General features: G+C 35.4%; 1 protein-coding gene across 1 annotated transcript in view; it reads left to right on the forward strand.

Moving 5' to 3' along the window:
- The window catches only part of TPP2 (tripeptidyl peptidase ii), a 313,725-nt gene that overhangs the window by 38,255 nt on the left and 256,282 nt on the right, over positions 1–19,188 (forward strand). The window contains exons 8-9 of the mRNA XM_089825602.1: positions 13,568–13,718; positions 13,836–13,958. Coding sequence (XP_089681728.1) covers positions 13,568–13,718; positions 13,836–13,958 — 274 coding nt within the window. The remainder of the gene's footprint in view (positions 1–13,567; positions 13,719–13,835; positions 13,959–19,188) is intronic.

Consider the following 19,188-nt stretch of genomic DNA (forward strand, 5'->3'; position numbering starts at 1 on the left):
GTTGCTGTGAAGATTAGCCTATTAGTGACCCACATAGGCTAAGTCAGAGGGATAGAGGGTCTCCGTTGGTAGAACCAGTAGTCAACTCCCACTCCAGAGGTTAGAAATGTTCAGGATTGCTCTTTGTTTGGGTCAGTATGTATTAAGATAATATCTTATACTTTCTATAATAGTCAACTACTTGTTTGTAGTCCGTCTTTCAGTCTAGATAGGAATGTTTCCTATCCTGTCTCTTTTTTCTTCAGTCCAGATAGGAATGTTTCCTATCCTGTCTCTAGTTTTGTTTCTAATTCCGTCTTCAATCTACGTTGTTTCTTTTAGAAACAACGTCCTTATAATTCTTTATAAGGAACACATTTGTTCCTCTGTTAATCAATGAATCATCCGGAAATCCGTTAATCTGCCAACTCTTCTTGAATCTTGTAACATGGTATCAGAGCCAATTTTCGAAATCATTTTGTGATCCTTGCTTTCTAAAAACCTTGAGCTTTCAACTAGGGTTTTTTTTCTGAGGTTTTTTGTCTGAGGTTTTTGTGTCTGAGATTTCGACCAGTCTGCCCTAAAAATCATGACTTCCAAACATGTTTTTTTGCAACTCCCGTCATCTGCAAAACGTGTGGAAATCGTGGACAATTATCTACAACTCACGATTTTTCTTTTCTGCTCCGTGTTCTGAAACTTGCGTTTGTGGCTAAGGAACTCTTGCCCACACTTGGCATTCTGTTCGCACCCACGCCTGGTTTTCATTTCCGCTCGCGCTTGGTATTTTGCTCATGACTGGTATTTTCGCCTGCGCCTGGTATCCTTTTTTTTCTGCAAATCGTGTCCAAATCACACGCGTTTGAAGCCACTCACGTCCATATATTTTCTAGCTCATTTGACAGCAAAATCGCGATTGTAGGGTCAAGGATTAGTTCGTTTTGTTTGCATTCTTCTTCATTTGCGCTCTCCTTGAAAAAAATCCGCCATTTTTATCAAGAAATCCGAAGTTTTTTCAAGCTTTTTTCAGCCAGGGCCGTTTTTTTTCGAAACCCTAATTTTTGGGGTCGAAAAAATATTTTGTTTGCAGATTCTTGGTGGGTTTTTTGAGAGCTCAATTGGGTTGTCCGTTTTTTCTGGGTGCCTCGATTTTTGTGCCTCAATTTTCGAGCCAGCGGATCCAAAAAAGACAGCAGATTCCTTCTGGGTTTTTCAAGCTCTCTTCTGGGTCATTCTTTGATTCTTCTGGGTCTTTCGTACTTTTGCCTCGAAGAACGTGCCTTCATAGATTTTCACAGTTTTTCAGTGAAAAACATGCCATGGCATCTCTGACAAATATTCTGCTCGAACATAATTCAAATTCAATGGTCGCAATTATGGAACCTGGAAGCAGTGCATCATCGCAATCTTCGAATATCGCAACACCACTCAACTTGTTCTGGGTGTTACGTAGCGTCCGACTTCTCCGAGTCCTGATCAAGATACATGGGATCTGAACAATCGAGAGGCAGTAATGCTTCTCAAACTATCCGTAGCTGATGACCAGCTTTCTCAGATTCCATCCGGCAAAGACAACTGCCGAAATCTGGACACATCTAAAAGGTCTTCATGAGACTTCCGACAAGAGCAGAGCCTTCTGAATCTGTTTCTGTTTTTTACTGGGTTTGTTGATTTTCTCCTCAAAAATCATTTCAAGTTGTCTGTAATACGCAAGGTTGCGTGAGATTCTGGGTTTTGCCGTTTTTTCCACAAAAACGAAGTTTTGTAATTGCAACTTATTTTGAGTCATAGCACTCTTCTGGCAAAGCTTCTTGGTTTCAGCATTCTGTAGATCTAGGGAGGGTCTCAGTTATCACAAAATGTTCTGACATCCGTACGTTGACCATTAAGGGAGGGTATTAAGATAATATCTTATATTTTCTATAATAGTCAACTACTTGTTTGTAGTCCGTCTTTCAGTCTAGATATGAATGTTTCCTATCCCGTCTCTTTTTTCTTCAGTCCAGATAGGAATGTTTCCTATCCTGTCTCTAGTTTTGTTTCTAATTCCGTCTTCAGTTTACGTTGTTTCTTTTAGAAACAATGTCCTTGTAATTCTTTATAAGGAACACATTTGTTCCTCTGTTAATCAATGAATCATCCGGAAATCCGTTAATCTGCCAACTCTTCTTGAATCTTGTAATAGTATGGGACATTAGTATAAGTCTAATTTAGGAAAGTTAGGGTTTATATCTTTAACAAGGCACTTGAATAGATTGGTGGTAGTGTGGAGTTTTGGTATATCATTGACATTGCTTTCATTCAGAGATTTATCATTCATAATAAGCCAATTTTGGAAACGTTGCTATTTTTAGTAGAGTTCATCAGTTGATGAAGTGGAATAAGTTTATTGGCTTAAGTTCAAGGTATTAATTATTAATAAAGGATTCTTTATTAATAATCAATTGTCTAAGTTATTATATATATTATAAAGTTTTTATTCAACTATGGCCAATTGACACATTAAAGTGCATTAAATGAAAATGTTCTGAAGTGGAACATTAAAGAATTATCCTAAGTCAATATTGGGCATGCAAAAACCATCATCAAAGGTTTTTTATTGCATTATGATAATTGATGCCGAGTTCAAGGAGGATTAATTAATTAATTATAAGGTCAACGTTGCTTTTTAAGCCAAAGATATTTAAATGCAAAAGCAAGGAGTTGGGCATTGAAGTATATAAGACATTTATGAAATGGTTTGACTATTTGATTATCATTTGCTTTTGTTATGACATTGGCACGAGTTGTTGGATTTGGGAATTGATGTAACACCCTGCTAGGGAACACAAGAGAAATTAACCTATAATGTCACTAAGTTTGCTAAACATTTGAAAAAAAATAGATTAAAACAAACAAGAGATAACATAGCTGAAGTAATAACTCATATACATACATAAGCAATAAAGTAACAGTTACATCTCTCAAGGGTCCCATAACATTGAATCACAAACATAAGTTTTATTAAGATTAAATCTGATAAGTAAGCAAAGTCCATGTCATAGAATAACCATAGGTATGAAATCATATGAAAGAATATACAAGTACATAAGATGCTACATGGCATAACCAAAATGTATAATCATCCTCTATGCAAGTCACAGGGTATGAAATGCTAAAAGAGTATACATCATGATAAGATACAAGATCTCATAGGATCTCAAATAATCAAAGAACAATATACTAGAATATGACCATAGAACATAATCACAAGATCAAAAGAATAGAACAATTGCACAAGGTACATCCAGTATCGACATCTAGCTGTCGGATTGCAATGGTATAAGAAACACCACCACCCGACCTCGTGGAACCTAAATGGCCCACTCCCACCATGTTGAGGAGATAATCTCAAGTCCCAAATGGATAACAGTCCAAAAGTCATAACAATAATCTAGGTCAAGGAATCCTGATAACAATTTATCTCAAAGGTACCAAGTACACAAGTAACATCTAATTCTAGAGGCAACAAAGACACGTAGGAAACCTAATATGCATGTGGTCAAGTGTCATCACATGAGTCAACTCTAAGGTTACTATGGTAGCCTCTTTGGACTCCAACCTCCTAGTGACTCTATGTGGCATCAAAATCCTTTCTTACAGACAAGGCATACTAACAAGGCAAGGTCGCAACTGAGCATCCCCTCTACTCCCATCCTAGCCTGTACTAACAGCCGAGGGATAGGCAAGGTAATATACTAACTCTTGTTAATTTATTTTAACCCCATTAATAAAATATTATCACTGATTAATATAACTTACAATGGGTTACCCAGGCAACCTTTGTAGGGTTCCAACCTCCATTGTAAGCCACTTCCTAGCATACACAAAGATAACAACCTACCCTAATCTCATAATAGAATATCTCATAAAATCACAATAACCACATTAGTCCTATACGAGCAACTTAAAAGCACAATAGGTAACTGATAAACCCTCAAAGATTATAACACAAAAATCACAACAACATGAGCTTACATAACAGAATTGGTTCTCACCACAGAAACACATGAATGCATCACAATAGTTGGGAATGAAACAATCGTGACTAAACAACACTACATTAGAACATCATAAATCAAACACTTCCCAAGCCTTTGGTAAACATACCTAACTGGTCAAAATACTAGGTTTTCCCAAAAATCCATCACAAGATAAATCGTGACATTTTGACATGCATTTAAAACAAGTGTAGTTATTTATTTATTTTGGTTTATCAATATAATTTCATAAAAATTGATTCACAAGAAGGTTTCAAGTTTTCATTTTGAAAGTATCCTAGTTGATAGAGGTTTCCAAGTTTAGATTGATCAAAAAATAAGTTTCATATATATAACTTAATTGTCTACACTTTCCAATTGTATTTGGTAGCACCCAATGATAATCCACAAGGAAAACATATAGTTTGTCTAAATCTACATAAGATTTCCATTTAATAATATTTTAAAAGTCCAACTATATAAATTAAATAACCATTATACTTAATAAATATTAAATTTCATTACAAGAATCAAATTTAATATTATTAAACTATAAGTAAAATTCAATTCAATTTAAACTTAATTTAATTATATTTATAAAATAAACACATTAAACTATAGACACAACTATTTTATATAAATATATTATTTATAAACTAATTTTAAATTAATTAAGAAAACATTTAATTAAATAATTTAAAAAAAAAATTAAAAAAATTACCTTTTTAATTTTTTAGGCCCAAAGGCTGGCTGCTATGGCAGCTTGTGAGGCTACCCAGCAGCGCTCACGGTTGTTGTGCAATATGTGAGGCTGCTAAGGCAGCATGAGCTGCTAGGGTAGAGGGGGGTAGGGGAGGTCATGGCCTCACCTCCCATCAATATATATTTTTTAAATATATATTTTTATTTTTAGAAACCATCCCTTCCATAAAAATAAAAACCCATTACTAGAATTAAATTATCACAATATTAAATACTGCAGTAATAATTTTTTTTTTGGATCAGTAAATGACTGAAGCCTAGATTAATAATTGTTATTTATTGTAATTAATTATTTTTGTGTGTTAAGCAAATTCGAACCCAAAACCTCCCACATGAGAGGCTCACAAGTTACCGTTGTGTTGTAGACTCTTGCCTGTGGTAATATAATTCATATCTATCTATCTATATATATATGTGTGTGTGTGTGTGTGTGTGTATAAATGTATATTTATAATGTCAAACAATCAAATTTGCTCAATTCAATTTTGGTTCTTGTTTTCAAACCCGAGCTTTATTTTTGTTTTCTAAATTCAAATCTTCTAATGAGGGTTTCAAATTTTAATCTTCACAGAAATTTCCAAATTAAAACAATCATTTTCCAATGAGGGTTTCAATTTTTTCTCTCTTAGATAATTCAATAACGAAGAACAATTATTTCTAGAACAAGGGTTAAAATCTAAAATACACTTCCATTAACAAAATCAATATAACAGGCACAAAGAAGATAGAGATATATTAAGAGATTTACTGCGATGAAGTCTACAGAATTCCTACCTCAATTTGATGCTATAATCCAACGAAGTACAATGATTGCAAAAATTCTCATCTCTCAGATCTTTCCGAAAATTGCTCCTCGAAAACTCGTGTGTAGAAATGAGCTCTAATCTCTTAATAAAGAGTTTAACTCATCATAGGGTTTCAGGCTTTCAAACATGCAAAGGCCTTTTCTTTTAATAAACTTTTATTATTTTAATTTATTTTATTCCCTTCTGCATGTTTTTAGCTTTTAATTAGAATAACTTTATTTAAATTATTCTCACTTCGTTTTTTTTGAAATAAGATGTTTTTAGAAAACATATTTATTAATTTAACTAATAATAATATTTAAAGTTCATTATTTAAATGCAATTTCTAAATTTATTATTATTATATTAAAAATAAATATAATTACGCCAAATTTAGTCTTTTAATTAAATGTTTAAATTTATTTAATTAATTTCTCAATTAATTAATATAATAAAAAATGATTTTTCTTTATAATGTTCGTTTAATTAAAACATTTAATAATATCTTTGGATGATTTAATTATACCCGAAAGTCACAACAAACCCACAAATTCAATAAGAATACTCATCTAAATGACAAAGTACGAATCAAACTCAAAGGATAAAAATCTTGAATTCATGTCAGTTTGATGGATTTGGGAAGGTAAATAAATCATATACTTTTCCTATATTTTAGGACAATTGGCCCAGGTTTAGGATTTTGGACTTGAGAACTATCTCCCCTCTTTTACCATTGAGATACTGCGAAAGGGCACGCTCATCCTGGCAATTCAGGGAAGTCGATGCCCGGTACCTACAATCAGCATAAAAGCCGAACACACACACACACACATCTGAACTAAACAAACAATGGCGGGGAGTGGTACATCATGTAGATCCCGACTAGTAGATGACCATGACTCCCTCCCTCAACCACATCAGATACGTCAAACATAAAGTAAACATACATATGCACCATACACATGCAAGTATGGGGTAAGTAACCATAAAACCACATATAAATCATCCATATAATTGTCATTATGAAAGCAATTGATATCACTATATGAAATATATAAAGCATCATCATTGAAAGAATACCCATGAACACATGAAATAACCGAGTATAAGGTAGCTCATCAAATATATAATCTAAGTATGAAAATAGCATCAACCAAATCAGGTAACCAAGTACCACTAAATCATATCACATAACCATGAAAGCTGGCCTAAAAGAATTCGGCAATATAACATAAAAAACAAATTAAGGGTAGGCACTACAATTGGTGCTTTGGACCAGGGTTTTGCTCTTGGAGAATGTTAATTCTTCAGAGAATTCAGGCATTTGAAGTGCTGAATGAAGCACTGAATTTTGCTGTGGAAAGATTCAGGTCAGAGTCTTCATTTGAGCCTAAAAGTTAAGAGAATTCAATTGGTTGGAAGCAACACAAAGGTTTGATGGCATTGATTGCATTCAGTATTTTGCAGAGGTTGAAAGGTTTGATAATAAGATAAATTGCAGCCTTAATTGACAGCATTTGGTATGCCTGAAGGCAGCTGCAGGGTCTTAAGGCAGCTATCTGAGTCACCAGAAGTTGACATAAGAGTTAGGGAAGGTACAATTTTGGGGTGTTGAGTGCCATTGACCTTGTTCTCTTTTGGCGTCGAGGCATTCTCAGGCCAAGCTGCAATCATTCTGAGATAATAATTCCTGCTGTTTACCATATCCAGGCTTCTCAAATCTGTAATTACTTAATCCTTATTTATATTAGATGATCAATGAATGTATTTGATTTCCAGTATTAAAATAAAGGAGTTATTTGTGCATTGTTTACAAAGATAGATTGAAATTCATGCATTTAAAAAGCATATAACTCTGGCAAACTCAAAAAACAATACAAATTTGCAAAAACATCTTCTAGTTGAGCCAGTTGAACAGGGGTAAAACCAATGGGATTATTACATAATTCATTTCATAATAGTTCATACTTAGACGCATAAAGTATGACCTCTGAAAATGCTGTTCAATGCAATAAATCACTTAGTTATGTTCAGCAAGTCCATGCTCTTGGTTTATCTAAAGGAAATAAAGGCTTGAAAGTAGGGCAAAACAATATGTGATGATAGAAATTGTTCACACAATCAAATGCAGAAAACAAACTAATAAAGCTTATATCCTGTTTTGCACTTTATTTCCGCAGTGTAGAGCTAGTACAAGTCAGTTATGTGGATATGACATATATAAGAAAATGAAGAAGTGTAGCCCATGTTCGTACATACCTTTTAAGGATACCTGGCCTAGTTTGGCATGCCCTGTCTTCCATTTTCTTAACATCTTACTAATCTCTCTTCATTTCATGTTTTAATTGTCATTATCAATATATACAGTGATGACTTAACTCCCTTTTAATTGTTATCATGCAGTTTGGTTGATATTATGAAAAATGATATGCCACATATTAATATTTTGTAGGACATAAATATTTCTTTATGCATTTGATTGTGAAATAACTGATTATTTGATTAAAATCTATAACCAATGTCTGACAGAATTAATTAGCAACTTGGAGAAGCCTTCCTCTGATGGGTTCAAATTGAAGGTTGTTCTCTCCAAACCACATGAATAAGTCAACAAGAATATCATGACAATTGAAAGAGAGGATAAGACTAATGTGAGGACAAAAGTGATAACTAACTCTTACGACATGGAGGACTCAAAAGAGCCCTCTCTCCCATGACAGGCTATGACCTTCAGGAGATACATGATGGTGATGTGTAGAGAGTGGTGCAAAAACGCAAAGGGAAGAAATAATTTGCATCTGCTACCTATTATGTGGCATTTGTAGTGTTACCTCTATTGCATTTAAGAATTGTTAAAATGATTAACTAGAGTTGCAGGCATGGGCACTGAAGAAGGGTGATGGGTGTCGACATAACAACCACATTGGTATGAATTGTCTCCATGTACAAGGTTGTGGACGTCAACCTAATTGAAATGGACTAAACAACTTTTGTTCTCAATGTAGCTCAGCCAAATGGTCCTCACGCAGCAGGCCTTGTGAAAAACAGAGAATGCTAAATGCAAGGAGAGGATTCCATAGAACATTGGTAGAGGAAGCCCAAGTCAGCCCATTGTTGGACATGAAACAAATGTAAGGACATTTTCCCCTTGAAGATTTGAAGCCATTGCAAAGAACTGAGTTGCCAGTATGGGTACAAGATATGAGTACATTAATGCATGATGATAATGCATAGAGTGGTGCAAAAACACAGGGAAGAAAGGTATTGCTGCAACTGCCTTTTATGTAGTATTTGCAGTGTAAAATTAAATACAAAATTGTAAAACTATAACATTTCATGTTATGATACTTCATCATTGATCAATGCCATATGCCAAAATGGTAGTGATAAAGATAAATATTATGCTTAAATATTTATCTTTATCAATTGGCATTCAATGATAGCAATATTTATATTAGTTATTTAAGTTCTTGATTCTGGTCTCCACTCCCAAGCCCCCCTATTGTAATCAAATTTCTTAAACGAAAAGAGATCTCATAGTGGGGGGTTTTTGATCCAAACAAAAGGAGTCAAAGATGTCTGTTTTAGTTTCTTTTTGCCTTTGGTGCTGAGCATCTTCATACCTTGGGTATGCTTGGGGAGGTACCTTGGGTGTACCCACACGTACCCATGGGAAACTGTGTATCCAAATATACTTGATATGGTTGCGGAAGGCCTTAAGTGTAAACCCAATAACTCAGAAAAAATAAAGTATCAGTTGTTGGTTTTTTATGATCAGAAATAACACAATGCAAAAATAACAGATAAGGCACAATTAGACACAGCAGATACAACAATGGACACAACAAATTATCCTAGGAAAACCCACCAACTTGAGGGAGAAAAACCAAGCCACAAATATATCGTTTATATATGCAATGGAAGAGTAGAAGACTGCTTTACAATTTGTCCAAACACCAGGCTCAACTGAACTGATGATCATAGCTTCTATCCATTTGCAGATCACAATAATTTCTTACTGTCAATCTCTCACATAAAAAGATATCATTCTATGCACTTATGAATTCCTCTTGGAAGAATACATAAAATTGCCTTGACTCTTCAATGTCTTTACTCTTCAAAGTGAGGACCCTCCGTTGTCTTCAATAAAAAATTGATTATTTGTATATTTCAAGTTTAGGAAAGAAAGATAGCTCTTGACACTGTAACATCGACATCAACAACTCCAATATATTGTAGGATAAATGATCTTTGGTTTGGTGTAGCTAGTCTACACATGTTGGTCCACCAACTAGGAATATTGGCACAAATTGAAGTCCTCCATGAGAACTATTTGTTTTCAAGGATAAGAAGTTCCTTGTAGAGTTGAAAGTTTTGGTTGAATATGGTCTTCAATGGTAGGCCTCTAGACTAGACCTGTTGAAGATGGCTTAAGCTTACTCTCTGGCTGACAAGCTTCAGGTTTCAGAAGGTTGTTGTTCTTGTCAAATAATCAGATTAAACATTTAGCACATCTTTCATGGTTAGGATTTTATTTTTATGTAGAAATCAAATCCTTTAGTGCTTAAGTGCAAATCCTATGTGGCAAATACAATGATCCATTAGTTTCAAACCTACACTTAGATAAAATAAAACTACTTTGTTAATGTCCAAATAGAGACCATCGAAAGGGTCTAAGGGCTTGGAAGTTACAGCAAGACAAACCAACAACAGTAACACTAAATGGTGCCCGGGGAAAGAACAAGCAACCAAGAAACAAAGAACAACAAGAACACCACAAGGGGGTTAGATAAAGAGTAGAACGAGGACAACCGACCAAGGGTACCTAGTTGTAGAGAAGTACCTTAAAATAGAGAGGAATTGTCGAGGCAAGAAGGTGTCCAAGTCTATCTCCGAAAACTACTGGGGTTGTTGCTTGCGTGGGTGGTTACAATGAGGCCTCATAGATATGTTGTGTATTGGAGTAGAAGGGCCCAATGAATGCTTGGTGCTTGTGGTGGAGGAGATCGGTGTGAAGGAGGTAATGAGCTGATCGGATCCAAGACTCAGGGGATTTTGACATTGTAAGGTGTAATCACGAAGACATCGAGTCTCATGGAGGTAAAGTGCCAAGCATCGCTAGTTGGTGTATCTCAAAAAGGAGCCAAGGGGTTGACAATCACTGAACAAACAATGGAATTTCCCGCTGATCTCGTAATAGATGGGACAGTGGAATAGTAAGTGTAACTCAGTCTCGACAATGCCCATGTTACAATGCTGGCAAGTTTGATTCTGTCTGTCTATCTAGTGGTCGGTTTGGATGTGAAGCGAGTGCGAGCGCACTTTGAAGGAGCCCAGAGGAGTACACAAGGCATGAATTCAGTGTCACTACACATGAGAGGAGTGGACAATGATCCCATCTTGGATGTCAATGTAGTGCTTCGCATATAAGGTTATCTTGGGACAGAGTCCCCTTAGGGGATTAATCTAGGTCATGTGAATGTATCTCCTATAGATGTCCATCATGATGTGACTGCTTTGATTGGGTAGGGAGGGGATAAGCGGTAGCATCCTATGAGCACTAGAAGGGATGGAGACAATCAATATCAATGCCTACCAAACCTAAAAGAGTAGAGGCCTTGGCATACCAATACCTAGTCCAACTAGAGGGGTCGGTAATTGCAATCGCCTTCGAGGAGTGATAAGCCAAATAAGAATAGCCGAGATTGCCTCTGAGGAGCGATAACAACATTTAATTAGATTATCATGTGTAGGAGTGACCCGAGGTGTATTTAAATTAGATTGTGCTCAAACAAATTACAATATAGGTTTTGATGCTTAATTTATTAGCTTATGCACTTTACTATAGAAAAGTAGAAGATTTTATGTTGTAGAAGTGCATTTTAGAGATATATTTTGTGATATTATTGCAATGAATATGTGTTGTATGCATCACAACATGCTTTCCCATCATACTGGTAAGACTTACCAAGTGGAAGAAAACATTAATCCATACAAATCATGTTAGAAATGATCCTATCTACAAACTTTGGATAGAGCAAAGGGATCGTACATGTGTGTAAGCTCTTGGGCAAAGATCCACTATCCTATATTAATTACTTTGTGACTGTGGACCTCACCATTAGTTTTTTTATGATCTGTTGTTGATAATGCTATTTATTGAGAAGTCATGCTTATGTGATAAACAAATTTTCATTAGTTGTTGGAGTGGGTTGATGATGATGCATCAAGGTTATTTATTAATACGACCACCCAACTCATGATAGGTTTTGTGATCATCTATATTTTCAATGGAAGTTATTTGGTTCCTCATTAAGAGATTGTTCAATCAACAACTCCATAACTTAGAACATCAAGCTTGTTTGTCTCTTTGTTTTACAATAAGTACATTGTTTTAGATTAATGAGCTTGAGGAGGAGAATGCAAAATGCTAGAAGAGGAAAAGGGACATTGTGACTTTTATATTGATAGAGGGATTGAAACCATGAATAAGGAGATTTGAGGCTGCTATCAATACAATTTGATGGTTGAGATCATTTGAATTATACAACATGTTTCTCTTCAATAGTTTTTAATTATTGAAAACAACATCTAGATATTGAAGGTGAGTGTGTTTGAATTCGTCTAATAGGCATTGTTGGAAACTACTCTTTAATTTGATGATAAGGTTTGCAACTTCATCTGACACTTTGAGTTAAATCCACAAATGGTTGAACTAATAGGAGTAGTATTGGACAAACATTTGAGTACCTTGATCCAGTTGAAGCCACTGGGTTCTTAGTTCTTGGGTAATGTGATGGATAGAGAGAATATTTGAGTGCAAAGACAATTTAATCCCAATTGTTAGCACGGTTTCTAGATTTCATTAGCATGCCATTCTATGACAAGTGTCTTCACAACACTAGAAAGCTTTAACTTGGCAAATCAAACTTTTTTAGTGGCATTGAGTGTACTTGAATCATCTATTTTTTTAGATTTGAGAACTTGGGAAGAAGAATGAAAAATGTTAGAAAAAGGAAAAGAAGTTGGCAACTTTCCTAGAGATGGGGAAGATTGAGATTGTGAGTAAGGAGATTTGGGTTTGGTATAAGTATAATTTAATGGTTGAGAAACTTGAATTTTGCATCATGCTTCCCTTTGAAAAGTTGGGCATGCTTGAAAATATCCAATGTTGCATGATGTTTGCATCTTTATTTGACACTAATTGGTAAATTGATAGGTGTAGTCTTGGAGACATTTAATTCCCCTTGACATGATTGAAGCCATTGGATTCCAAGGTCATGTTCATAATGTGATGGATAGAAGGCATCTTTGAGTGCAAAGACAAGTTGATGCCGCATAGAAACTATTTGCAACAAAGAGTCAATTTATAAGTTATTCTCCCACTAAATTTGTTGCCAATCCAATAGTAGGTTTCAAGGGGCAAATCCTTGAGTTGGTTTGTGAACATTTCTCTTGCTTTGGTACTAATTGTTGGCCTTCTTTAGCTTGTGTTAGTTATGTGATGTTTATTTGTGTACAAGCTATGTAATATGATGCTTATCTCTATGATTCCATTTCTTTCCAAGTTAACAAACTCCCTTATTGGGTGTGTTGAGAAAGATCCCACATGGGAATGTGGTGGTTTATGAGACATTAGACGCATTAAATTTTCTTTGCCAAACAGGAAGCAGATGTTGGGATGGAAGTATCTAGGTTGATGTGTTAGTAATCGCCCTGTTTTAGATACAAACATTGCTGGCAGTTTCGCTATGTAGCCATGTGGATTCTCTATTTTGTAGTCGTTATTTTTTGTGATGTCAATGAGCTTACTAGCAATTTTGTAAACTAGCATGCGCCTATCATGGGATTGTTTTACTACCCAGGATACTCATGGGGTTTTTATTTCTCAATAAGGGATCCTTTCTTCTGAATATTGTATGCCATTTTTGATTAGTTTGTACTTTATTACAGAAGGCTGATTATATGAAAGCAATTCTTTAAGAATTTGACATTGTATGGAATATTCTTCCTGTCCTGCAGAACCGAGAAAAAATATGGCGTGTTTAGTAGATTGGATGCTTGCACATTTTCAGTAAACATCTACAACAATGGTAGCATTCTTAGTGTTGTGACAGATTGTTCTCCTCATGGTACACACGTGGCTGGCATTACCGCAGCTTACCATCCAGAGGTGTTAGGCTTACTCATTTTTATGACCCGGCGTGCGATACTTTATTTGAAAATCCTTATCTTGTCTTCTTGAGCAGTTTTTTCATCTATATTTGGTAAAAAATTGTTACCTTTTCAGGAACCAATCCTGAATGGAATTGCACCAGGGGCACAGCTTGTTTCATGCAAAATTGGAGATTCTCGGTTGGGCTCAATGGAAACAGGAACAGGTTTAACACGTGCTTTGATAGCAGTAATTGAGGTACTTCAAATGTCTTTCATTCTAATGCAAGGCTTTTCTGTTTTGCTATTGATAATTTTTCCTTCAGTCATCTTTGATATATATTATGCTATGCTTTCTTAGAGTTGGAGGTGCTTTCAATAGGCTTACTCTCTTCAATTTACAGCTTTTATTGGAAAAGGAGGTATAGATAATCTTTTAGGTCCCAGCCTAGCCGGTGCATTGTACTTGGATTCTGAACCTCATTTATGTGGTCATAATAATAAAATTTTATAACACTTACCTTTTGAGCTCATGACCCAAGTTCAAGAGTAAACACTATTTGGATCTCTTCTAAAACATCATCAATGAAGCAGTCGAGAAATTTATATTATAGTATTTTGAGATTTCATTGCATTTATACATTGTGAAATTGTCAGTGCCTTTGAGGGTCTCTAAAAGATTTAAGTTGCTTTCAATTAGAAACAATTCCTTCCTAAGTTGAACTTTGAATAGGCACATCTTATTTTATAATTTGTACTTCTCAAGTGAAATTCGTGCAACCGAAGCACTTTTGCTGCTTTTCATATGGCCTAGAAGTCACAAGGTTTGTGTTTGTGTGCATGTTTGGTGAAGCAAAAAGGTTAAAAGAAGTCTGGCTACACACAACATGTTTGGTGTTCATGTTACTCAACATGGTATCAGAGCAAGGCTGCAAGTATAAAAGGAGATTGAACATTTGAAAATGGTATCAGAGCAAGGCTGCAAGTGCCAAACTTGTGTCTTTTCATTGGGTGCTACTACTTTGATAAAGTATGTGATTGTAACCCCACATGGAACAACACTAATAGGCATTGGTGCTGAGATACTTGCTCATTTCCCTGTGTTCTTTTGTCTCCTTTCTTTTTGCCTCCAACACTGCCACAAAGTTGGCCAGTCCAATCTCAAACAGTAACCTTTCCTCATTCGTCCTTGTCCAAGTATAGCGATTTTCTATTTTCTACTTGAAGATAGGTGCGGTTGCATCTGTCAGTAAACTTTCGAACTTGGTCTTTGCCAAACTCATTGTAACAGCTACTTGCCAAGAAATATCATGGGTGATGAGCCTCCACAAAGGCCAGTAAGAAATGTTTTTGTACCAATAAACATGTCATTATGAAATTTTCATAAAAGCCAAAGAATTTCACAAGAAATAGCAGACCAAAAACATTTAGTATCTTTCTTGAGCATTGATACAATCAAAGAAAATATGCATGATGTTTGCAGGTAGAGCAGGTGTTGGTGCCTCCAGGAAGTGTATGCAATCAGAGGATAGGCATGTTAAGCAACATCAGCTGCCACATAAAGCATTTTTTCTTAATCTCAGTAGGTCCACCTCCCAGACTGCTAAATGTATTATGCCAGGAGGGAGGGTCCTAGTTGAACTTGACGAAGAATTTAAGTGAAACACATGGTTATCATATTAAGCAAGACATGAATATATAGCTTTGCCCTTCACATTTGATAAAAGGGAACAATTGGGCAAAGTGAACAATGTAAATCTATGCTCAAAGATCTCACAAGCCTTGGGAAGGTAAAGGGTTATAATGACATTCTTAAGCATTGAAAAAGTCCTCCACTGAGCTTATGAAATATTGTATTTACGACAAATGTCACTCCATGAAATCAATTGTCATTCAACAATCATATCACTGAACAAATTTATCCCCTTGTTTGTCCACTGCTTGGTCGAACACTCTTGCAATAGAGCTGGTGGTTTGTCCTTATGCTTCAGATTCCACCAGATGGATCTCTTACCACTTAAGATATTGTTGTTTTTGATGATATCATTATGATCAATTAGGTGCCTCACATGTCCCCATGCTTTCCAGATGTTCCTGAACACCAGAGAACCTGCTGACATGACTAGAAAGTGCCTAGCTGAAAGATTAGAGAGTGGGAGGTCTTTCCATTTGGAATTCTATTTCAGGGCTGATCTAGCAATATAGTGTCTGATCAAGACCTTCCAACACTCATTACCTTGCAAGGGTTTAAATATCCACAGAGGATACTTCAAGCCAAGCACCCCTTATGTTTACTCATTGCACACCAAGCCAATGTAACATCATGTTTTTTCCTCTACCCCTTCCATATGACCACAAGAAGACCCTGGTTTGTTTCTGAATTTTATTGAATTGATAATTACTAAACAACTATGTTGATCTATAGTACACGTTATATGAGTATTATTTTTTTTTGGCACACCTGCAGTCTGCCTGCCAAGGAAAAGAGATGTCTGTTCCATTTTTCAATTTCCTATCGATCTTTCCCTTTAGCCAATTCCACATCTCTTAGAGGTTGCGGTTTGTTACCTAGGGTTTTGAAACCCTAAGTATTTCCTCTCTTCACTCAATTATGTGAGAAGTTAAAACAAGGTAAGCTTTTAAAACTTATTAATTATAAATTATTTTGCAATTTATAATATTTAATTCTTTAAAAGAATTAAATATTATCATGTTCAAATGCAAAATAATTAAATAATTGATTTAATTTAAACCAACATTAATTTCTCACATAGTTAATTCTAAAAAAGAATTAATTATTTTTATGATATGAGGGTGAAAGTAAGAGAAGTACAAAGGACAAGGTTAATTATTTAAAGAGTTAACATTATTGTAAAGTGCCAAATAATTATTGCACTTAATAATGAAAAATTAAAGCATAAGGGGAAGAACATAAGTAGAGAGATAAAATGCAAATTAGTTCGATAAAAAGAAGTTGCGGTAGTTGAATTTCTTGTCGGGGAATTATTTGTATTTAATGGGTGAAAGAGAATTGTAAATGGTTCTTCTCCGGGTTTGGACATGCCTATGCATTTTCCAAGAAAGGGAAGGCATTTTAGTTTTAAAGATTTGTAACAGAGAAGGGAAGGAAGAGATGATATTTATTTTGCAACTTGTTTATGGTGTAAGGGCAAATAATCATATGGTTGTTTGCTTGTTTATTTGAAATAAAGAGGAATTTACCTTGAAATCCTATGGTTTGAATTTATTTTTCTCTGGTTGGAAGTGATCCTATGGTTGCTTTGGTCACATTTGAAATAATGTCTTACTCTCATTTATTAAGGTTTTTGGTGTGTGATGAAATCTTGAGGTTTAATTCATCCAAATATGCAAAATAAATATTAGATTTCCATTTCATTTCTCTACAGACGGGAAGATTGATTAGATAGCCTGTGTGCTATGTATTTGATTTCCTTTTAAAGTTATATAAATCTAGCTTCGCATTCATATCATGTCGATGAATGGATGTTAGTCTTCCTTATGTGCCTTATGGTAAAAGACAAATCTGAAAATTATTTTATTTATTATAAAGCAAAAGTTCAGAACTGTACCTTCATTTCAAAATTTAGAGAACACTTGACAAAACAATTGCAAGTGACTCAAACTGTTGGTTTCAGAATTGTCTTTCAATTTGGGCATTTCAGAGTTATTTGTGAAAGATTTCCATAGAAGACAAATCTGTTACTAACAGATTTTTGGCGACTTTGCCGGCGAAAGAAAGCAAGTTCCAGTGCTTTCCTTTCCTTGGATATTTGAAGGTTACCTCCTTGAGGATGGAGGTTGGCGACTCTAATTGGTTGTGGTAAAAGAATTCTGGTGTTATGGCTATGGTTGCAGCCCAGCCGTGGGGGGCTCAGATTGGGCCTTTTGCTTTGTCTCAATACTCAACCTTACCTAAAAGATCAATGGAATATCTCCCGAAGTTTTCTGGCAATGCAAATCAAGACCCTGATGATCACATTAAAGCAACTACAATCACTTGTGGGATTCTTGGTGTGCAGGAAGAGAACTTATTTGTTCGACTATTTGCGGGGAGTCTCATTGGGAGCGCTGCTGATTGGGTTCAGAATTTGCATAATGGTTGTATCTCTTGCTGGAGTGATCTCGAGGTAAAATTTCTCCAAAGATTTAGGCCCACAGTTGATGTGGCTAAGTTATTGTCAAATGCAAAAGAAAGAGATTGTTTCAATAGGTGTGCTGGTAAAATTCCCCAAAATAGCCAACCAAATGAAAATAATCAACTGTGTTTTCATTGCTGCTTTACAAACTGAAATCAAGTTTTTTTTAAAGCGCCAGAGAGTGCAAATAGTGCAAGATGCACAAAGAGAGGCTATTAGTTTAGATGATGACATGATTCTAAGTGGAATGATGTGTCAAGATATTGCACAAGCAGGAATTTGTCTTTATGAACAGCAAAATAATCTGAAGGTAAAGCCTAAATAGAAAAGGCTCATTCTCAAAGCAGTAAAATCAGCACCTCCTACCTCTTTTTATCAAAGTCTAATAGGTTTCAATGATGAAGATTTCTTAATCCCTCCTGTGATTGAAAGCACTCCCTGTAGTGTAGTTGGAGCCTACCATCTACATGTTGATTATGATGATGAATACGCCTCACAGTCAATTGACTCAATGATTGGCCTTGATATATCTTTTATTGAACAAAGCTTGGAGGGTGAAAGATTAATTGAAAACTTATTAGGAGAGTTTCAAACTTTAGAATTTGATTCTTTTATATTTGGGACTTCTAATGCTATTTCACCAAATGATGTTGTTAGGGAAGGTATAAGGATCAACATACACAAGAAAAGATTGATGACAAATACTCTTCTAAAAGTATGGCCGATCACAGAATGCAATGTCCATCAGCATCCGTGGGTGGCTCTTCCTATGAGCATGAAGTGGGTTATGAATTATTCTTGTTTGATCTCCTGGAGACTAATGAAGCATTACTACAGCATAAAGCACCAAATGGTAGCCAAGAAGTAGAAAAGGATTCATGCATCTTTCAGCCCCTTGCAGATCTTTTCCCTTCTCTTCCTTTGGAAGAATTGGTGCAGTGAATTGCGATGGAAGAATCACATGAGCGATACAAAAATCAAAGGACTCAAGGTATGGAAAAAGTAGTTGACATTCCATCTATCTTTTTAAAAGATAATATTGGTTTGAAAAATGTGGAAGAAAATCTTGAATCTATATTTATTTTCCCTCCTCTGCATTCATTTTCCATACATGAGTTGAAGATCACATTGGCCATGTTGCTCACTTGTGTGCAAAACATTCTTCCATTCTACCAACTATTGATTCGGAAAGGCTCATACTTTCTCCAGCCTATAAATGGTCACATTTAGTTTTTAGGCTTTTCCCCTCTCCATTGTAAGTAACCTTCTCCTTTCCACAAATTTTGGCTTAAGTTTGTTTCTTGTTTTATTTTGTTGTTGTTTCCCTTCAAT

Source organism: Cupressus sempervirens, chromosome 4 (assembly GCF_028749045.1).
Source record: "Cupressus sempervirens isolate cs-2001-9-10 chromosome 4, ASM2874904v1, whole genome shotgun sequence".
NCBI classification, from domain to species: domain Eukaryota; kingdom Viridiplantae; phylum Streptophyta; class Pinopsida; order Cupressales; family Cupressaceae; genus Cupressus; species Cupressus sempervirens.